Below are 22459 nucleotides of genomic sequence, written 5' to 3' on the forward strand. Positions count from 1 at the left end.
ATTCGTTAAGTCCTCGTTTTTTTGATGGGATTTGAATTTTTTTGTCTGTATTCTAATCGAATTTGAATCAAATATTTGAAAATTGGTTAGGTACTACTTGTTCATAGACTATTAAATATTTGTAATTTTATCAGATAAAAATATGTTTTCACAACATAAAATCCTCCATTATTGGCCCAACAGAATATGTAACATTAAATTATGGGTAAGTTATTATTATTATAACAATTGTTGAACTACAATAGTATTAAAATGTGCTGGACCCCAAACACCTTGATGTTGTTCACGAAATACCACTAAAATTTTCTATTGGAAATTATGGCAGCTACTTTATGGGTTGTATAAAAATGTAATTATTACTGTTAACATGAAACTCACGTGATCGAAGATACTATCTTTTTGTATACCTTAAAACACACGTGCATAACAATTAAGTTGAGTATGGTTATTTCAAGCATGTTATGCCTTTCACTTGTGCACAGAATCTACTGCTGTCAGAATAGGGTTGGGGGGAAACCAGGAGCATTAAAATGAGTATACTATACATATACAATGCTATTTAAGAAGATCTAATGAGTTAAAATACTGATAATGGTAATAGATTGGATATGTACTGTACAATAGATTCCTATTTTATATTTGGTACAATTTATGTACAGTAGATCCGTTCCACTGCATTTAAAGTCAGCTCACCTTCTCGTCATCAAGTAATGTAATCTATGAAAATAAAGGTGATAGGTTTTTTTAGGTAAGTTAGTGCAAGAGCTAAGATGAGCATACAGATGAGCATACAAAGTGCAGTAATAGTAACCCTAGCCCATGCCAAATCGTTACATTAATTTTTTTAGTAGAGATACAGTGCCTTAAAAAAGCATTCATACCCCAAATTTTCCACATTTTGTCATGTTACATCCAAAAACATAAATTTATTTTATTGGAATTTTATGTGATAGACCAACACAAAGTAGAACATAATTGTGAAGTGGAAGGTAAATGTTTTTCAAATATTTTTACAAATATGTGAAAAGTGTGGTGTGCATTTGTATTCAGCCTCCGAGTCAATACTTTGTAGAACCACCTTTCACTGCAATTACAGCTGCAAGTCTTTTTGGGGATGTCTCTAACAGCTTTGCACATCTAGAGAGTTAAAATATTGCCCATTCTTCCTTGCAAAATAGCACAAGCTCTGTTAGATTGGAGTCTGTGAACAGCAAAGTCTTGCCACAGATTCTCAATTGGATTTAGGTCTGGACTTTGACTGGGCCACTCTAACACATAAATATGCTTTGATCTAAACCATTCCATTGTAGCTCTGGCTGTATGTTTAGGGTCGTTGTTCTGCTGGAAGGTGAACCTCCGCCCCAGTCTCAAGTCTTTTCCAGACTCTAACAGGTTTTCTTCTAAGATTGCCCTGTATTTGGCCCCATGCATCTTCCCATCAACTATGACCAGCTTCCCTGTCCCTGCTGAAGAAAAGCATCCCCACAACATTACTGCCATCACCATGTTTCACGGTGGGGATGGTGTGTTCAGGGTTATGTGCAGTGTTAGTTTTCCGCCACATACTGTATAGCGTTTTTTTTTTAGGCCAAAAAGTTCAATTTTGGTCTCATCTGACCAGAACATCTTCTTCCACATGTTTGCTGTGTCCCCAACATGGCTTCTCGCAAACCGCAAACATGACTTCATATTGCTTTCTTTCAACAATGGCTTTCATCTTGCCACTCTTCCATAAAGGCCAGATTTGTGGAGTGCACGACTAATAGTTGTCCTGTGGACAGATTCTCCCACCTGAGCTGTGGATCTCTGCAGCTCCTCCAGAGTTACCATGGGCTTCTTGGCTGCTTCTCTGATTAATGCTCTCCTTGCCTGGCCTGTCAGTTTAGGTGGACGGCCTCTTTCCATTTTCGGATGATGGATTGAACAGTGCTCCGTGAGATGTTCAAAGCGCGGGATGTTTTTTTATAACCCAACCCTGCTTTAAGGCCAAGGAACACACCAGACAGGTCAGGGATAAAGTTGTGGAGAAGTTTAATGATGTTTGTTCACTAAGGTTCTCTAACAAACCTCTGAGGGCTTCACAGAACAGCTGTATTATACTGAGATTAAATTATCACAGGCAGACACTCTTTACGAATTAGATGACTTCTGAAGGCAATTGGTTTCACTAGATTTTAATTTAGATTTTAATACCAGAGTAATGGGGGCTGAATACAAATGCACGCCACACTTTTCAGATATTTATTTGTTAAAAATTTGAAAACCATTTATCATTTTCCTTGCACTTTGTGTTGGGCTATCACATAAAATCCCAATAAAATACATTAAGGGTTTTGTTTGTAACATAACAAAATGTGGAACATTTCAAAGGATGTGAATACGTTTTCTAGGCACTAGATTAGTAAAAGGTTATTTCAAGTTGATTATTATGAACAATAAATAAATACATTGAATTTGTATGGCTTGATTGGTTCTTGCCATATGCAGATATGTTTCCAAAAACAGAATGTTTTTTGATGATTATACAAAAGCTGAGGAAGCCCTGTCAGTTAACATTGTCCCCTTCCCTGTGGCCAAAAGGGAACAACATTTTTTTTGATGGAGTTGGAAATGTCACATTTGGCCTACATTTGCAAAATTTGCTCCTAACTGTGTGTGACCATATCTATCGATTGGTAAGTCTATCCTGTAACAGTATTTGCCATCACTAATGGGGACTACACATTGTATGATAATCGGAGGGAAAATTCTGTATTCAGAACGCTCGTAAGATTTTCATATAGTGTGTACACAAATTTCAAGAGACAATTCAGGCCTTCTAAAAAAAGAAAATTACTGAAGGAGCAAACTGCATATTTTTTCTGGTTACTGAACTGTACTGGTTTCGTACAATAAAACACCACATGAGAAATATTGCGCATGATTGGAAGCAAAATTGTAAACCAGAAGAACATGCAGTCATTCCAACCACAAACTAAATATAGACATTACAATAATAATGTATAGAAATATGTATATAACAATATGTATGACACAGTGTCCTTTTATTAATTGTGATGAGAGTCGTGCAGCAACATGTCAGTCTTCTTGTTCTTGTTATCCTACGGAGCAGAAAATAAGTTCTTGGAATTAGCGCAACCAATATTTATTTTTATTTTTTCCATCCTTGGTTGGTTTTGATGGTCTAGTTTGATCCGTAAGAGTTTGCTGTACCTACTATGTATGTAAACCACTGATGTTGTTATTCTCAAACTATGTCTTGCCTGCGTTGCTTTCGAGTTCTACCTACATTTGCAATAAAAGTTCTATAGGTGTACTGTTCTCTATTTGTACTTACAGTAAAGCCGGACATAGATGGTTTGAATCTTGGCCAGTTCAGCAGGGACTGGCTGAGATTTGAACCATCTATGGACACGATGATTGTACCCAAGTCAATCCATCGATCGACTTGGATAGAACCAGCATGTCAGATTTTTCATGCGATTATTGCCAGCGGCTATAACTGCTAGCAATAATCACTGTTGAGTTCTCTGGGTAGAGATGGCTCCCCATGCTCCCCCACCGAGAGAACACATTAGCTTTGCGGGAGGAATTCCCCCATCCACCCATGGTTGTAGAAGAGAAAATCGCACCATCTATGGAAGGCTTAAACCTTTAAAAGCATTTAAAAAGAAAAAAAACCTGAAGGGTCCTAGGTTATAAAAGGCATATGTGTTGATCTGGACACAAATGATGCTAAAATTATTTATTCACCAGAAATATTGACTGTTTGATTTTTGACATGGTAATCATCTTTGTTTTTATAATATGGTTCAGTCAGAATATATGAAGTGTTCTAAGTTTTATCTGACGTCAACATTTTGCTCTCCCTATGTTCAGTACTGTGCAGATGTTTTAGACAGGTGTGTGAAGAAACAATGTACAGTAAGCCCGGCCATAGACAAGTCAAAAACCAAACGTTCCATCGATTGAAAAATGAAAATGGCACTTACAATTGTGCCATCATTTGTTTAGTTTTTGTAAACAAAATCTAGCATGTTGGATCAGCATACTAATGATGCGGAAGATGAATGACCAAGAAATTTTGTTGTGTTTTCCACTCGTCTATGGCCGGTTTAAGAATGCTTTAAAAAATGTGGCCCTTTTCACATAGGCTTTCTGATCAGGTCTGCCTATCAGTTTTTCAGGCATACCTAATTGGACACTCCATTCAGCCCTATGGAGCAGCAGATGTCAGCGGTGACATGTCCGCTGACACCCGCTGCTATCCGATCCGATCCAGTCCGCAAAATCCAGAGGGATGGAAACCCTATTTCCATCCGTCTGGTGGATCGGATCTGCTAAAAGCAGACAGGCGGTCCGTTTTCATCTGATCTCCCCATAAAGGAAGGGGGCTCTGAAAGGTCCGTCTCAGCACAGTGAGCGGAGATGGACCTGTCATCCGCTTGCTCAGCGGGAATCAGCGGGTTGATCCCCCGCTGAGCAAAGCGGAGTCTATCGGGCGAGGACCGCCTGTTTGAAAGAGCCCTAAATGTTTTACTTGTTTATTTTTATCAATTAAAAAATGAGTGAGCGAACAGAAGAAAAATCAAAATTCAATTAATATTTTGAATACATTTTGGCTTCAAAACAGCATCATTACTTTTTGGTACACTTGCACACACTTTTTGAAGGAAATCAGCAATAGTCAGCAATATGTTTAAATTTCAAATCAATTTTTTAATTCCAATTCGTTTTCGAATTTGAACAAAATTTCGTTTTGTTATAATTTATTTCGGATTCGTTTTAAAAGGGGTTCCTATTATGATTCAGAAATTCGGATACATCAGAATTTCCAAAAATCAAAGAATTTGTCAGAATTTCGATTTGGAATGAAACAAACTGCACATATTTAGTAAAAACTTGACAATAGTTCTAATTCTGCCCCAATCTATCCAAAATGAAAAAAAAAAAAGAAAAAGAACATTTTGATGAACATACACTATATTACCAAAATTATTGGGATGCCTGCCTTTACATGCACATGAACTTTAATGGCATCCCAGTCTTAGTCTGTAGGGTTCAATATTGAGTTGGCCCACTCTTTGCAGCTAAAACAGCTTAAACTCTTCTGGGAAGGCTGTCCACAAGGTTTAGGAGTGTGTTTATGGGAGTGTTTGACCATTCTTCCAGAAGTGCATTTGTGTGGTCAGGAGAGAAGGCCTGGCTCTCGCAGTCTCCGCTCTAATTCATCCCAAAGTTGTTCTTTTGAGTTGAGGTCAGGACTCTGTGCAGGCCAGTCAAGTTCCTGCACCCCAAACTCGCTCATCTATGCCTTTATGGACCTTGCTTTGTGCCCTGGTGTGCAGTCATGTTGGAACAGGAAGGGGCCATCCCCAAACTCTTCCTACAAAGTTGGGAGCATGAAATTGTCCAAAATGTCTTGGTATGCTGACACCTTAAGAGTTCCCTTCACTGTAACTAAGGAGCCAAGTCTAACCCCTGAAAAACAACCCCACACCATAATCCTCCCTCCACCTAATGATTTGCACTAATGCACAAAGCAAGGTCCATAAAGACATGGATGAGCGAGTTTGTGGTGGAGGAACTTGACTGGCCTCCACAGAGTCTTGACCTCAACCCGATAGAACATCTTTGGTATGAATTAGAGCAGAGACTGCGAGCCAAGGCTTCTCCTCCAACATCAGTGCCTGACCTCACAAATGCGCTTCTGGAAGAACGGTCAAACATTCCCATAGACACACTCCTAAACCTTGTGGACAGCCTTCCTAGAAGAGTTGAAGCTGTTATCGCTGCAAAGAGTGGGCCAACTCAATATTGAACCCTACAGACTAAGACTGGGATGCCATTAAAGTTCATGTGCGTGTAAAGGCAGGCACCCCAATACTTTTGGTAATATAGTGTACACTTGAATATCTCTGTGGGGCTTTGGTGCAACAGCATACATGAGTCAAGGCCAGCATTAAAAGGTAGGTTATTTGAAAGATTGTAGGTTTTCGAGTATTATAATTGGGTGATGTTCTTTGTATTTACAGATGGCACTAAGAGCCCTTGCACACTGGGGCGGTTTGCAGGCGCTATTGCGCTAATAATAGCGCCTGCAAACCGCCCCGAAAGTGCCGCTGCTGTCATCCCAGTGTGAAGGCCCCGAGGGCTTGCACACTGGAGCGATGCGCTGGCAGGACGGTAAAAAAAGTCCTGCCAGCAGCATCTTCGAAGCGGTGAAGGAACGGTGTGTATACCGCTCCTTTACCGCTCCTGCCCATTGAAATCAATGGGACGGCGCGGCTATACCGCCGGCAATGCGCCTCTGCAGAGGCGCTTTGCGGTGGTATTTAACCCTTTCTCGGCCGCTAGCGGGGGGTAAAACCGCCCCGCTAGCGGCCGCATACCGACGGTAAAACGCCGCTAATAATAGCGGCGTTTTACCGCCGACGCCGCCCCAGTGTGCAAGGGCTCTTAGTGAATACAAGGGTCATTTGTATTCTTACTTGATTCTTGGCAAGCCTTATGTATATATTTCTAGATCCAGATTGTAATCTAGTTTGAAACATTTACCTTGTGCAGAAGCTTCCTGTAATAAAGACCAATCACTGCTGTTCTTTACTTGTGCAGGGTGACTGGTCTTGTATCCGCCTCCTGCTGTAGTTTTCTAGGCTGCCTTTAGTAGGTGGACCTGCTGGGTCTATCTCACAGCTCTGTTCTTCTGCTCTCTGCACAGGCTATCTACAAAACAATAGTGGCTTATGAGGAATATAATTAAATAAACATTTTTTTTGCCTAGGGTTCACTTTTAAATACAATGATTGTGTGTGAAAATAGTGGAATATGATAAAGTACAACTCTAAAAAAAAATTAAATTTATTTCTTTTTGTTTTTGTTAGAGATTAGACTTTGGTTTTATTGTGATCTGGATTGCAGCCTCTGTCAAATTTCATTATTGGCTATGTCCCAGTTTGTTCATTTGCTATTACATCCTGGTGTATCGGGGTATGCAGAAATAAAAACCTGACAGAGGTTCTAACTTTTCCTTATATTCACCAAAACTAGGATTTTTTTTTTGTGCCAAAGTATCCCATCTTAATTTGAATACATCATACAGTCTTAAGCCCTAACTAGTTTTAACTGTAATAATGTCAAAGCTTTATTATAATAATGATTCTACGGTTGCAGATGTTCACACAGAAGCAGTCCAGGCAGCCCTTGCTAAACATAAAGAAAGGAAAATGGCTGTACCAATGCCATCAAAACGACGCTCATTGGTTGTACAAACCTCTATGGATGCGTACACACCTCCAGGTCAGTAGCAGGTTACATCACTGTGGTCTCTTTTTTTAATCTCTTGTTCCCTGTATTGAGATTATTAGACCAATGTGTATTAACGTTAACTGTGTCTTGGATAGATACCTCTTCAGGGTCAGAGGATGAAGGCTCAGTACAAGGGGATTCCCAGGGAACTCCCACCTCAAGCCAAGGGAGTATAAATATGGAGCACTGGATCAGCCAAGCAATCCATGGATCAACCACATCAACCACTTCTTCCTCCTCCACACAGAGCGGGGGCAGCAGTGCTGCACACAGATTAGCAGATGTTATGGCCCAAACACACATAGGTGGGTACTCTTCATGTCACTCTTGAGCAAAATCCTTTAAATTAACTAAACTGCTTATTGTCATAAATATCAAAACCTTATTTGACTATGAAGCTCCCCCCAAAAGGGACTGTCAATAAAAGTGCTGTGGCCAGGTTCGGAGGGTAGACCCTTTTTTAGAAAGAAGTATGGTGTTCCTGCTATACAGGCAGATTAAATGGTTGGGTATACTTGCTCTAGAAAAAATAAGCATTTTGGAGGAGATGTAATCATTTTTGATAAAGTGTAGTATGTTTGTTTTTTTAGCCCTAGGACTATGTAAGCCAACGGAAATGTCCACTTAAGATGACTTTATAGAAGCAGAATCTTTTTTTTTACCAAAAATGATAGGTGTTAATAGTTGTCCCCATTGTACCTTGAAGCACCGCACATCAACCAGGACCCACAGTAGTCTTTCCCTGACCTACAGAATAGTACAGCGTAGCACATACGATGGGAGATGAATTGACTTTCTATTGCACAATGATTTTCTAACAGGATTTTAGCCTTCTCATTGGGTTTTTCTTTCACTTTTTCCTGCATCAGACTTAATTAAATGTTGAACCTGATGGTCTTTCTTTAACTTTACTGACTTAGTCATTACAATATTACCCTGCTTTACATTTTTCTCCATATATTCCAGGGCAGAGTTTAGCAGATAGCGCAGCATCAAATTCTAGGGCCGTTGAACAGATAATCCACAAAATGTCAATGTGCAGCATATCCAATTGCTGGCAAATCTGTTTGATTTGTTGGCAAATCAGTTTGATAGAACTTTCCCATCTAGATATGGAAAATGCAATTTTACATCAAGCTGTGTTTATAGTTTAGAAAATGGAGAGTGTATGTAATACTGGAATTAAAAATCACTCTATAAATATAAAAAAATACCAGTAAATAGATACATTTAAAACTTAACTGAAGCTTCAGTTTGGTCAAATACATTTTAGGTGCATCAAAACAAAAGGTGTTCTCAGTTGGTTTTCTTGAGAAAGCAGAGTAGACACACCTGCCCCCTCCCAGCATGCTACATTAAAGATCCCTTGTTCTCTTTGTGGAAGCAGTGGTCTCTTTGCAGAGGTCCAGTGCACCTCCTGTTGAGTCAGAGCAGGAGTTCTACAATCAACACTAGCATGGGTTTAATTGATGTTGGAGTTATAGTTCTGGCTATATTGGAGGGGCAGGCTTCTGCAGAGAGGCATCTGCTTCCACACAGACAGCAAGGGTCCTTCTTACAGCATGCTGGCAGGGGACTGGCTTTTCTACACAGACAAAACTGGTTTCTAAAGAAAATATACTGTAAGACCACCATTAAAATACAGTTGGCTCATACTGGGGCTGACTGTGTTATAGTCAGTAATAGAAGTATCACATTGGACCACTAAACAGAAATCTTTTGATAGTAGTTTAGAAAAAGCTAGGAAGCTGTAAATGGGGTATACCTCACTATGTTAATACATCGAGGAATAAAAACATGGGGCATTTCCAGATAAAGTAATACTTATTTCTCATGTAAAAATGTCCCATGGCCGTGATGAAGTCATTGTCTTTTGGGTAGGCTTACACTCTATGCCTGCTGGTGTAGTACACAAAATATTTCTTTCTTTTCTGATTTGTGAGCAGCAATGAACATATGACTTGTACCATCACATGATATATGCATGTACAATCAGAAATATTGTATCCTTTGATAATTACATTGCCTGTGTATAAATGTTTTTTACTTTATAGACAAATGTCTTTAATCCTTTTATAATTCAGAAGGGTCCCATTTTGAACATAATGTACTGGCCCCCATTCATTTCGATTGTAAATTATGAATCACCCTTGACCCAAGCTCTGGTGCGCTGTTCTAAACCACTGTGGTGCAGTAAAAGGTTTGTTTCATTCTTCAGTAGGGGCGAAGACAGAATGTTATAGAATTTGTGATAAATCACTAAGATGCCAGCTGATTATCTGTCTAGATTAGATAACTCCGTCCATCTCTTCTACCTCTTGAGTGTTGGCATAACACAAAGAGTGGAAAATTTGTGGCTGCTAAATGGCTGCATTCATCACATAGACTTCACCCTTAACTGTTTTCTCAGATTGCCATCTTTCGGCACTAGTCTCTGTATCTTGTTACCAAACGCAGAACATTTAGAGCTTTTTTTTTTTTTTTTTTTATATCTTGGCTTACAATTGCTTTTCTTTCCTAAAGGAAATAAAGGGACAGACGGACAGTACCGCAGTATGTATAGCTGAGTCTTCTGATGTTTTTTGCATCTTGAGTTGCTCACCAAGTGCTACCTCTCCAAGCTTCTTCCTTGCTATCCTGATATGCCCTTCCTCTATTTTCCCAGTTTGCTTTCTACAATTTAAAACAATGCAAATACTCCTAACATACTTTAGGACATTAAGGGTCATTTATGAAGATACGATTGTGGCATTTGGTGGCTCTTTTATTATGTAGTACAGCTATTTCATTAAAAAAAGCCTCAAATTTGGAAGGATTGGAATGAATTGAGGTGTTTTCCAGCAAAAATGGGAGCCATGCAATAATTGTAGAAGATCGCCTTTAATGGTGTTGGAAATTGAGTTATTGGTTATCAGCATATATTATGAGTACAGTGAAACCTTGGATTACGAGCATAATCCGTTCCAGGAGAATGCTTGTAATCCAAACACTTGCATATCAAAGCGAGTTTACCTATAGAAGTCAATGGAAAGGAAGATCATTTGTTCCACATTAACTTCTATTGCATGCAATACCGCATATGGCCAGAGGTGGGTGGGGGGTGCCGAAGAACGTCGGAAATACTCGGGGACAGCTCGGCTGAACTCGGAAACCCTCGGAAAGGCTCGGGAACGGAGTGTTTCTGAGTATTTCAGAGTATTTCCGAACAGCTCCGAACTGTTCTGAGTGTCACCAGCGCCCCCGCACCTCTGGCCAAATGCGGTACTGCACACCACATTAGCTTGAATTCTGCTCGTTTTGCGAGACAACACTCGCGAACCGAGTCAGGATTTTTTTTTTAAAGTTGCTCGTCTTTCAAAACGCTCGTTAACCACGTTACTCGTTAACCAAGGTTCCACTGTATTTGAGTATAAAGGTCAAAAACTGTTAAGTTAGTAAGAATGTTATTATTATTAATATTATACAGGATTTATATAGCGCCAATAGTTTATGCAGCGCTAGTAAAAATTAGATCTCTTTTCTTTCCAAAGGTGCCCATGTTATTATTACCCTTGAGTCCCCTGTCATCTTTGACTGTCTTTCCCTTCAAATTACAATACATCTGTCTCCATCACTAGGTGCTTAAAAGTTAACACCGATGAAGCAATTTGGTTGTAGAGAGGATACAATTTCAAGGGCATAGAGCATACTATGCAATATATGAAAATGGAACTAAACCCTCTGTTTATTCTGCAGTTGCCATGGTGCTGCACATTTGATCAGTAATGACATCCGCCATTTGATGGCTTGACAGTTTAGTTAAAACGGAACTAAACCGTTCTGTCCTTTTCAGCCAAGGAAGCTTCCATCTTAGTCTCTGTTTGACCTACAACTGCCATGTGGCTGCACATGTGATCAGTTATGACACCAGCCATTTGATGTTTGGACAGTTTAATTGAGAGCACAAGCAAATGTGACATCATTCCCAGCATGCCTTAAGGGAGAAGTCCAGCCTGAGCTTGTTTGGCTTGGCTTCTATGGGTCACAGAAGTGCAATTCGTTTTGCACTGAAGTCCGCTCTCTGCTGACGTCACAGGAATCAATCCAGGTGTAACTTCAGCTCTCCGCCCTCTCTTTTCTGAACTCTCAGACAAGCTTATAAATTCTGTACTTTCAACACGTGTATAGAAGATTGCAGATGACAGACACAACATGTATAGGAGGATTTGTTTAATTTCTGTGTATCACCTGAGTCCAGTCACTTTACTGGGTATATGTATGGGGTTTACAACCACTTAAACAGCAAAAGACATTCCGATGAGGAATCTAGCTCACAATCCATTAAAAAGAAGCAGCCTGTGAATCTAATCATAGATTACTAGTGTTTTTGTATTTGCATTTAAATTGAAGGGTATCTACAGCCAAAACCTTTTTTCTTAGATGGAATGATGAGGGATTCAAAGTTTTTATTGCTGTCTGTGTTCCCACTAGGGAGATTCCCTCGTTCCATTTGTTGTGGTGACCACTGTCACTGGAACGGAACTTTTGAAGGAAGGTGTAACATTCTGAGTTGTCACCAGAGCAAGAATATAACTTCTCCCAATGGGGACACTTACTCCACCACCAACTGTCCGAGAATGGTTTTCTTTCACTTTCAGTCCCCATGACAGTGATCACAATAGGATAGAGATAGTTTAAATCTGTCGGTTTTCGTTTTTTTTTTTTTTTTTTTTTTTTGCCATTTCTTATTCTACCAAAGAAAAGTTTTGCCTTTAGAAGTACTTCACTTGTATTGTGTGCAGTTTCTAAATGACCCTTAATGTGTGTAAGTAAAGATGCAACTAGAGCGCAGCCAATGGGTTCGAAACCTTCAAGGGAGTTATTTCTAGTGTTTTCTGTGGTTCACTAATTCCTATTTACACAGCCCATTGGCCTTACTGTACCCATTGGAATAAAAGGATTACCGTACTTTCATATTAGACAGTAACCTTCTTGTACATTATCTGACCTACTGACCTACTCATTGGGTTCTGACACTGGAACTCCATGATTATAACCTTATGTTGCAATATAATTCCTTCAACCGAGCTGCAAGGTGATCCTCATATCTTGGTGTGTTTTACCTTCACTGACAGTTGTGCATTCCATCAAGGATCACTATCAAAATGAGTCATGTGACACAAGTGGGCGTGGCTTTTTCTTAACTACAAATGGACAGAATCAGGCGAGTGCAAAAGGTGCTTCTTGCCTTTGGCAAAAAACACCTAAAAACGGTGAGTACATCAACCAACTATCCTACGATCCATCCCTCCCCTTCACCCCACATTAGCTTCTTACACGTCAGACATCACATTTTTATCCAGTTCTTCCCAAGTCCATTTTTGGCTTCTCCAAATATGTTGCAACACTTCCATGTGTAATAGAACTGCACTCTGAATTCCAAATCCTTTTAGATCTTTACAGGATCCTGGAATTCTATATCATCATTGAAATTATATGATTCAAAGCTTCATATACATATGTACCTATCTTAATAACCAATGATCTCTAAAAGGACAGTTTACAATAATGTTTATGCATGGGTTTCTTGTTGGTCACTTTAAAAAAAAAATGTCATGAAGACTTTTATTATCTACATTGCATTTTGTATTATTATTTTATGATATTTCCAATCATATGATACGTATTTTTTTATATTTGTTTTGCCTGCATATGGATGTTTTTACTTTCTAAACAATATTTTGAATCCTTTCATTTCAGAAGGTTTCATTTTGAGCAACATATTCTTTCTCCCACTTATTCTGGTAGTAAATCAAGATTTATGAAGCTGCCTCTTATGATGCCTTTATTGCATTTATTTTATATATTTTTTTAATGTATTTATTTTTTTTGCCATTAGTCATTTGTGTCATGCCGTGGGCTTGAAAAGTAGCAGAGCTGGCTGGGGTATTCCACATCTTTTCCCTCTTCTAAGCCAGTGATGATAATATATTGTCTGTACCAGCTGTAGTTCTCTGTACGACAGTTGCCTTCGGCAGTAATATTTATTTTAAGCTAAACTCTGGGCAAGCAGCTAAATACACAGATAAAATACATACAGTAAAACCTTGGTTTGCGAGCAACTTGGTTTGAGAGTGTTTTGCAAGACAAGCTAAATTTTTAAATAAATTTTGACTTGATATACAGAGTCTTGTCACAACAGTGTATAAAAGAGAAGAGAGGCGCCTCTAAGTGTTGCAATATGGTTACATTTAATGAAGGTACAACATTTTAGCAACATATTATCCCTTTGTGGAGGCTTCCATTTGTGGATGGACATTTTATGGTTACACAACCTATCACATTGCTATAATGTTTTTATATGGACTATAAACTGAAGGACTTATGAATAAATGGTTGTGGAACTAATCATTTGAGTTTCCATTATTTCTTATGGGGAAATTTGCTTTGATATACAAGTGCTTAGGATTACAAACATGTTTCTGGAACGAATTATGCTTGCAATCCAAGGTTTTACTGTACAAGGGAGCTGTTTTACCTCTCAAAAGATGTATATTTGTCCATCCAATTCTGAGATTTACGCAATCCTGCTACACAGCACAGCCCTTGACTGGCAGGGAAACTGAACAGTTTTTTTCTCTTCCTTCCCGCAGTCAGTGGCTGGACAGTGAAAGGAAAGCAGAATACTGATAAGGTCATCTTTCTGTCACTCTACTGCTGCATGATTGTAAATGGACAATGCTGCTTAGAGTTGCATAAAGGAAAGGATTGCTATCTGGCTTGCCTAGAACTGTGAGTGTCTTGCAAAGCTGTGAGATTTCTAGTTTTATGGAGGGGGAGAAGTAGAACATCCCCAGTCAGGTGTGGCACAATCCAGGTTTTTGACTATCCTGCATAAAACCAAATGTTTATATGAAAAATAATTTGGGGTAAAAATATTTTTTTAAGGTGACCAACAAGGAATATATATGTTTATATGCATGCCATTTGTCACATGACATTTCATAACCTGGTGCAAAGAGCAATATTGTGCGCTTTGCCAACCAATCAGAAATGTACTTACAGTGGACTAAATTTGGGTTTAGTATTGAAACACTGATTTCTTCTGTGGACTATTTTACACATCTGCATTTTTGCATTTATAAAATACTATAGATACTGTCTTAGAGCTTCCTCTGCTTTGCCATTGGAAAGAAAATAATAGCGTTAACCATAGCATAGACAAACATGTTTTTATTTTTTTACTTTATTGGGGCATCTCCTGGTAGCTCCTAAAAACACTTCTCATTTTATATGAAAATAGATGAAATCCCCTCGCCTTATACTGAGCCTGTGGTCATCTGGTGGATTTTTGTGCGTTCTGCAAGTGTCCAGTGAAGCATGAGAACTGAGCCAAGCTAATGTTTATCGAAAAATGTGCATGTTGCTTTCTGTGATGACACTGAAATGGCCATCTATGTATTTGCTCTTGTGAACCTGTGTGATAAATAATAATGGGTAGATTATAATGAGAATGTTGTTGAGTGTGCCTTGGAGCCACAGAAATGCAATGTCATTTAAAGTTTTTAGAACCAAAGTAGACCTTGACAGAAGTATAATTAACCTGGAATGTTAATGTAGTGACATTATTTTTGCTGTTTAGGTAAATAAAGATTAAAGTACTGTTAAACCCTAAGCGTTTTATAGTTTAAAGAGGCACTAAAGGCTTTTTTCTTTTTTTCTAAAAGGGGTTTATACTTACCTGCTCTGTGCAATGATATTGCACAGAGCAGCCCTTTACCTCCTCTTCCGAGGTCCCCCACCAGTGCTCTCTCAAATCCTCCTCTTGTGTGGGTGCCCCCATAGTAAGTTGTGTGCTATAGGGGCACACGTGCTTGTGCACTCTCAGGTCTGTCTGTGTGCATCTGTACACACACACACAGCATGGCTCGGCCACACCCCCACTCCCTCCTCCCTATTTGACTGACAGCAGCTGGAGCCAATAGCTTAATTTTTTACCTTAAAGCAGGGAATGCATTAAAGCAGAGCTCCACCCAAAAGGGGAAGCTCCGCTTTTTTGCCTCCTCCTGCCCTCTGCGCCCACGTTTGTCACCTTTCAGGGGGAGGGGAGCGGGTACCTGGTTTTGACAGATACCTACCCCCCACTTCCGTCTGCTCTCGCCACGGCAAAGTCAGCTGGAAGTCCAGCCCCCCCTCCTCCTTCCCCAGCCGCTGGGCCATTCACAGAGCGCAGCACGCTTCATGAATGGGCAGTAGGGAACTAATCTTAATAGTCAGCATCTAAAATACTTGTAGCTGCTGAATTTTTATTTTTTTTTCTGAAGGAGCCTGGAGCTCCGCTTTTAAGGTAAAAAATTATTTGACTTTAGAACCACTTTAACAAACTGAGCACAATAAAATAAACATTTCCCAGTAAACGATTTGTTAAAATTCTTACCCCAGGACTTGCAGTTTAAACAGTCAATGCTGGTTGAATGTCTATAAAATGAGAAAACACTGCACTTACTGTAACACTAGATGGCGATAAGTATCATAGGACATTTAACTCTAGTGGCCAATTTTTCGTTTTAAATCAATGAACCAAATTCAGCCAGCTCAGAAAATAACCATTTTTTGCCCCATGTGCACAGAATGAATGTACATGCACTTTTTTTTTTTATTATTATAAATACACCTAGTATAGCAGTTAAATTGAGGTTAGGAGTCAGTAAGTGACTTTTACATTTTCTGGTGTGATAAATTAGGTTTTTGTGTGTGATAAATATATAGAGTGTATTGCTACACAAATAGAGCACTACTTCAGGTCTGTCCACATACCAGCCCTACTACGTGTCCTTACAACGAGGTGCTTACCCAGCTTGTCACTGAAGTAACTAGATGAGGAAAAGTGAATGGCTGCACACTCAGGTAGAGGACTTCCAAATCTTTATTGTAACTAATTTTGTTTTCAGTGCTGCGGTTTTGCGGCCAGAAATTTGTCTATACTCATTTTTGGCACAAAGAAAATCGTTATTGTAGCACCTCAAAAGTAAAAAATATCACACAGAGATCTGTTGATGTGTTTCATGCTGGATAGTGCTATGTGATTTTAGTGCTGTGATGTTTATTTCCCTTTGAGATGCTACAATAAAAATTTTCTTTGTGCCAAAAATGAGTATGGAGAAATTTCTGGCCACCAAACTGCAGCACCGAAAACAAAATTACCAAATTTCCAAAATGCCATGCTGCTACTCCAGAGGTGGACTGAGAATCTTGGGGCCCACTAAAAGAAGTGAGGCCTGGGGACCCACCCAACAGCCCATCAAATTTCTTAACCCGATGCAACTATAGTTTTCATCCAGCAACATTGCCTTGATTCCTGACACCACAACGTCATAGAATAGAACTATACTTTGCATTGTACAGTATTTAAAACACAATCCTGTCATCTTTTGACAGAAATGCCATTTTAGTTTTAGTCATCTGAATTGTTTTAGTTTTAACTGTACTTTAGTCGACTAAAATCAAATGGGTTTAGGTAAATTGTAATGCATTAGTTAAGCATTTTTCAAGAATTGCCAAACTCATCATATACTCCTGGAGTAAAAATTTAATACATCTTTATAAATAAAACTAAGCTTCATAAACAAACAAAAATATTGCTTTTTGACAAAGGGACGTGTAATTTTAAAGCAGAGCTTCACCCAAAAGGGAGCTTATTTGCCCCCTCGCCCCCCTCCACTGCCACATTTGGCACCTTTCGGGGTTCCCGTTTCCACTTCCGACTTACTTCCGGCATGCGCAGTACGGAACTGGCTTCACTCCCGGTTTCCCCTAGTGGAGATGGCAGCACCCAATAGCCAATTGAAAAATAGGCTCTGGTGGCTTCGTGGACAGGTAAATGTCCTAATATTAAAAGTCAGCAGCTACAGTAAAAACATATTTTTTTTCCGAAGGAGCCTGGATATAAAAAACCCAAAAAACTGTAAACGCTGTTGGCTGTAATGCCATTGCACATATTACTGGAATATATTACCAACATTAAATATAAAAAAAAAAGTAAGAAAAGCATTTTTCTTAATTTGTTTATCTTTTAGCAGCATAGTAGATGCCCCCTAATTATTTTTTTGTGGTAGTGCAGTGTTAATTTTGACATAAAATTTTGATTTAGTTTTAGTCTGTCTTTTGACTAAAATGCCTTTTTAGTTGGTCTTATTTGAAGCATCTGTATTGTTTTAGTTTTAGTCGTATTTTACTCAACTAAAAAAGTGTTAATTTTCGTCTATGAAATTAACACTGCTACCTTTTCAACCTTTTCAACTTTTCAACCATAATTGATGAATTGACTTTGTCTGTTAGTACTGAAAGGCATACACATTAAGTAAAACAGTTCTTGGGTTTCTTTACAAGAAGAAGAAAAGAAAATCGCATCTCATTCACACCAAAATGCTGCAGGACCCTTTTTTTGGTCTGCACTGGAATCGGATTGCATGGGTTTTCATACCTATACGATCCGATTCCTGCACCATTTGACATCTGCAAACTTTACATTGACACCCCCAGTGGTTCACAGATCTCGGCGTGAACCTGTGTGCGATTCAGGTGCGATGCAGGAAACGGAAATGATCCGCAGGGTTTCCCACATCGTACCAGTGTGAACCGGGACTAAAAGGTAACCTATTAGTTACATCTGTTGGTAGCTGGATAGGGTGTTTATATACATTGCATCTGGAAAGTATTCACAGTGCTTTACTTTTTCCACATTTTGTTTATGTTACAGCCTTATTCCAAAATAGATTCAATTCATAATTTTACTCCAAAATTCTTCAAACAATATCCCATAATGACAATGTGAAAGAATTTTGTTTGAGATCTTTGCAAATGTATAAAAAATAAATGAAAAAATCCCATGTACATAAGTATTCACAGCCTTTGCTTAATATTTTGTTAAAACCCCTTTGGCACCAATTACAGCCTCAAGTCTTTTTGAGTATGATGCTACAAGCTTGGCACACCTATTTTTGGGCAGTTTCTCCCATTCTTCTTTGCAGGACCTCTCAAGCTCCATCAGGTTGGATGGTGAGCATCGGTGCACAGCCATTTTCAGATCTCTCCAGAGATGTTCAATCGCGTTTAAGTCTGGGCTCTGGCTGGGCCACTCAAGGATATTTGCAGAGTTGTCCCATAGCCACTCATTTGTTATCTTGGCTGTGTGCTTAGGGTCGTTGTCCTGTTGGGAGATGAACCTTCACCCCAGTCTGAGGTCCAGAGCACTCTGGAGCAGGTTTTTATCAAGGATGTCTGCTACATTCATCTTTCCCTCAATCTTAACTAGTCTCCCAGTTCCTGCCACTGAAAAATATCCCCACAGCACGATGCTGCCACCACAATGCTTCACGGTAGTGATGGTATTGGCCAAGTAATGAGCAGTGTCTGGTTTCCTCCAGACATTATGCTTGCCATTCAGACCAAAGAGTTCAATCTTTGTTTCATCAGACCTGAGCATTTTGTTTCTCAAGGTCTGAAAGTACTTCAGGTGCCTTTTTGGCAAACTCCAGGCGGGCTGTCATGTGCCTTTTACTGAGGAGTGGCTTCTGTCTGGCCACTCTAGCATGCAGACCAGATTGGTGGAGTGCTGCAGAGAGGCTTGTTATTCTGGAAGGTTCTCCTCTGTCCACAGAGAAATGCTGGAGCTCTGTCAAAGTGACCATCGGGTTATAGGCACCTCCCTGACCAAGGCTCCTCTCCCGCGATCACTCAGTTTGGCCGGGTGGCCCGCTCTAGGAAGAGTTCCATTTACGGATGATAGAGGCCACTGTGCTCATTGGGATCTTCGATGCTGCAGACATTTTTCTGTACCCTTCCCCAGATTTGAATTTACCACAGGTGGGCTCCAATCAAGTTGTAGAAACATCTCAAGTATGATCAGTGGAAACAGGAGCTCAATTTTGAGTGTCATGGCAAAGGCTGTGAATACTTATGTACATGTGATATTTTTTTAGTTTTTAATTTTTAATAAATTGGCAAGGTTTTCAAACAAAGTTCTTTCACGTTGTCATTATGGGGTATTGTTTGTTGAGTTTTGAAGGAAAATAATTAATTTAATAAGGCTGTAACATAACAACATAACATAACATGTACAAACATAACATAACATAACAAAATGTGGAAAAAGTGAAGCGCTGTGAATACTTTCCGGATGCAGTGTAAAGTATAACGTGGATGTAAAGGCATATCAGAAGATGTGGAAAATGATTCTGCAGATGTAGAAAGAATATCTGAAGAGGCATCAAGATCATCTAAACTTACAGAATACAAATCTTACCATTAATTAACAGCGTCCGTATATGTGGAAAACACATCTTGGGAAGAAATTACAAACTCTGCAGGCATAAGAGATCTATGGCAGATATTGCAGAAGCTGTGCCTAAAGAAGGTATGGGTGGTCAGTTAACAGTTTGTAAAGTTGTTTGAGGCCTATCTGAACATGAAATATGTTTGTTACATTTCAGTAAGATTACACAGTTGTGTTTTTCTGTGTCATCACCAGTACTTCCCTCTAATGTCCTTGTAGTTCCACATCAGATAGAGGATGTCTTGGGGATCTAGTATAGACTATAGCAGAGATATGCAATTAGCGCACCTCCAGCTGTTGCAAAACTACAAGTCCCATCATGCCTCTGGGTGTCATGCTTGTGGCTGTCAGAGTCTTGCTATGCCTCATGGGACTTGTAGTTCTGCAACAGCTAGAGGTCTGCTAATTGCATTTTCCTGGACTAAAGTTTTGTAACTGTGGATGGCAGTCTGGCTAATTCAATTATTTTCAAACAATAACAAGTTGCTAAAATTACTGCTTTGTAACTAAACAAATCAACCACAAGTGGATGAATTACACAGTGAAGACACATTTATTATTTGCAGTCTTAAAGTCAAATGCCTACATGCCAGCATCATCAGATATAAAGCGAGACATAATTGATTTTTTCTTCCGCGTGAAGGATCTCATGATCAGTAGGATATTTGCTGCTAAAAGGAAATGTAAGTAAGGGATAATGCTCTGCTAGAGCTTTTTGTCCACCAACAGGAAGGGGGTCCCAGTTACAGTGTTTGATAACATGAAATCCATCTATCATACAGGTGGAGGTTTGAATAAAGTAGTACAACCCCCATTTTTTTTTTTTTAATGTTGTACAATCCCCCTCCTATTTTGAATGTTGCCATTGTTTGTCCTTTACCTTTGAGATTCTACTATAGTTATGCTGTTTTCCAAGGGCATGTAGTAGCACTGCTGTATGTTTTGTGCCCATCTATATTCCTCTTTTTTGTTGTTGACTGTATTGTATTTAGAATTAAGAGAAAGCCCCAGCATAGTCTAGCAGTATTTGTTGTCACAGTCAGACTTTAATGGAGTATTTAGAGATTTGTGCATGATGGTAGGTTAACACGATTCGGGTCAGTGCTTCCAAATTGCTTCTAGCTGAAAGTTTTCGGATAAATGCCTGCTCTGTGTTTGGGAGGCTTGATTTTTGCCTGCATGGAGTATACAGTATATACAGGGTAGAGAAGTGCTGCTGCAGAGTCATATCACAATTCTAATATGACTCTGGAAGAACTGTATTAGCTGCTCAGTCTGATGCATCTTGCCACTCTTAGTGCTTTATTTGTAAATGAAAGGAATATTCTATTTTCTGTAGATGCTCAGCTTTGCTTATATGCCAGGGGGTACAAGTACAGTGGTAACTGAACTGTGTGTGAGTTGCATTTACTTTTCTTTTATGTGTATATAACATGAATATAAGTCAAATGTGATGCCCATAATAATTTTTAGAATTATGTTGGCTTTCACTTTGTAGGAACTTATACAACAGTTGTATTACATAGAGGGAAGGGATGGGGGCTGGCATGCAACAAACAGGGGTAATTGCTGGTGGTCCAGATTGTGGCAGTATAGGAAGGTGTCAGGGAAGTAGCTGGTTGACCCTTACACTGATTGAATGTAAGGAATTTAGATTTTTGGCATTTATCTCAAACTAGGCCTCAAGACAATTAGGTGGCAAAGGTCTTTTCAATGTGTTGTGTTCAGCTTGTTGGGTTGGTGATAGCACTTGCATTCGGGGGATCAGCCTTTTAAGGGAAACCAAGAAATAAACATTTTACCATAATTATGCTTTAAGCTTAAAGTAGAATTCCAGCTTACACCTCACTAGCCTTTAAACCAGGGGTCTCAAAGTGTCGGCCCTCCAGCTGTTCCGAAACTACAAGGTCCCATGAGGCATTGCAAGGCTGACACTTACAAGCATGACTCCCACAGGCAGAGACATGATGGGAAATAAAAGAAAAACAGGGGCGCACCAGCCTTGTGCATTAACTTTTTTTAAAAAAATTTTAAATAAAATGATTAAAAGAAGCAACTGACAAGCAATAGGTGGAAGAGGCACAATACGAAGTGTACCGACAGCCAGCATACGACTTTAGGATGAGCGATGCCTTCCAAAGATCGTGGAGAGATGCATACACATCACAATCAGCTAACGCGTTTCGAAGGGAGAGTCCCCTCTTCGTCAGAGCTATGCAAGAGGCATGATGGGACTTGTACTTTTGCAACAGCAGAGGGCCGCCAGTTTGAGACCCCTGCTTTAAACTGTTAAACTGTTCCCTGCCCCCTCCCTCTTCTAATACCTACAGTGACTTGAAAAAGTATTCATACAACTCAGTTTAGGTGGATGGCCATGTCTTGGTAGGTTTGCAGTTGTGCCATACTCCTTCCATTTTCAGGTGATGGATTGAAAAGTGCTCTGTGAGATGTTCAACGCTTGGGATATTTTTTTTATAACCTAACCCTGCTTTAAACTTCTCCACAACTTTATCCCTGACCTGTCTGGTGTGTTTCTTGGCCTTCGGGATGCTGTTTGTTCACTAAGATTCTCTAACAAACCTCTGAGGGCCTCACAGAACAGTGGTATTTATACTGAGATTAAATTACACACAGGTGGATTCTATTTACTAATTAGGTGACTTCTGAAGGCAATTGGTTCCACTAGATTTTAGATGCACACCACACTTTTCATATATTTATTAAAAATTTGAAAACCATTTATCATTTTCCTTCCACTTCACAATTATGTGCCACTTTGTGTTGGTCTATCACATAAAATCCCAATAAAATACATTTACATCTTTGGCTGTAACATGA

General features: G+C 39.4%; 1 protein-coding gene across 8 annotated transcripts in view; it reads left to right on the forward strand.

The window, feature by feature from the left end:
- DIP2C (disco interacting protein 2 homolog C) overlaps positions 1-22459 on the forward strand; it is a 751814-nt gene that overhangs the window by 379103 nt on the left and 350252 nt on the right. For 3 of the 8 annotated variants that reach the window (XM_073629907.1, XM_073629908.1, XM_073629909.1), the window contains 3 exons: positions 7174-7299; positions 7404-7613; positions 12423-12560. In XM_073629907.1, the coding sequence (XP_073486008.1) occupies positions 7174-7299; positions 7404-7613; positions 12423-12560 (474 nt within the window). Of the gene's footprint in view, positions 1-7173; positions 7300-7403; positions 7614-9831; positions 9862-12422; positions 12561-22459 lie in introns of all 8 variants that reach the window. The other 5 variants (XM_073629914.1, XM_073629915.1, XM_073629911.1 and 2 more) reach the window with 3 other exon arrangements.

This window comes from Aquarana catesbeiana, linkage group LG05 (assembly GCF_042186555.1).
Source record: "Aquarana catesbeiana isolate 2022-GZ linkage group LG05, ASM4218655v1, whole genome shotgun sequence".
Lineage (NCBI taxonomy): Eukaryota > Metazoa > Chordata > Amphibia > Anura > Ranidae > Aquarana > Aquarana catesbeiana.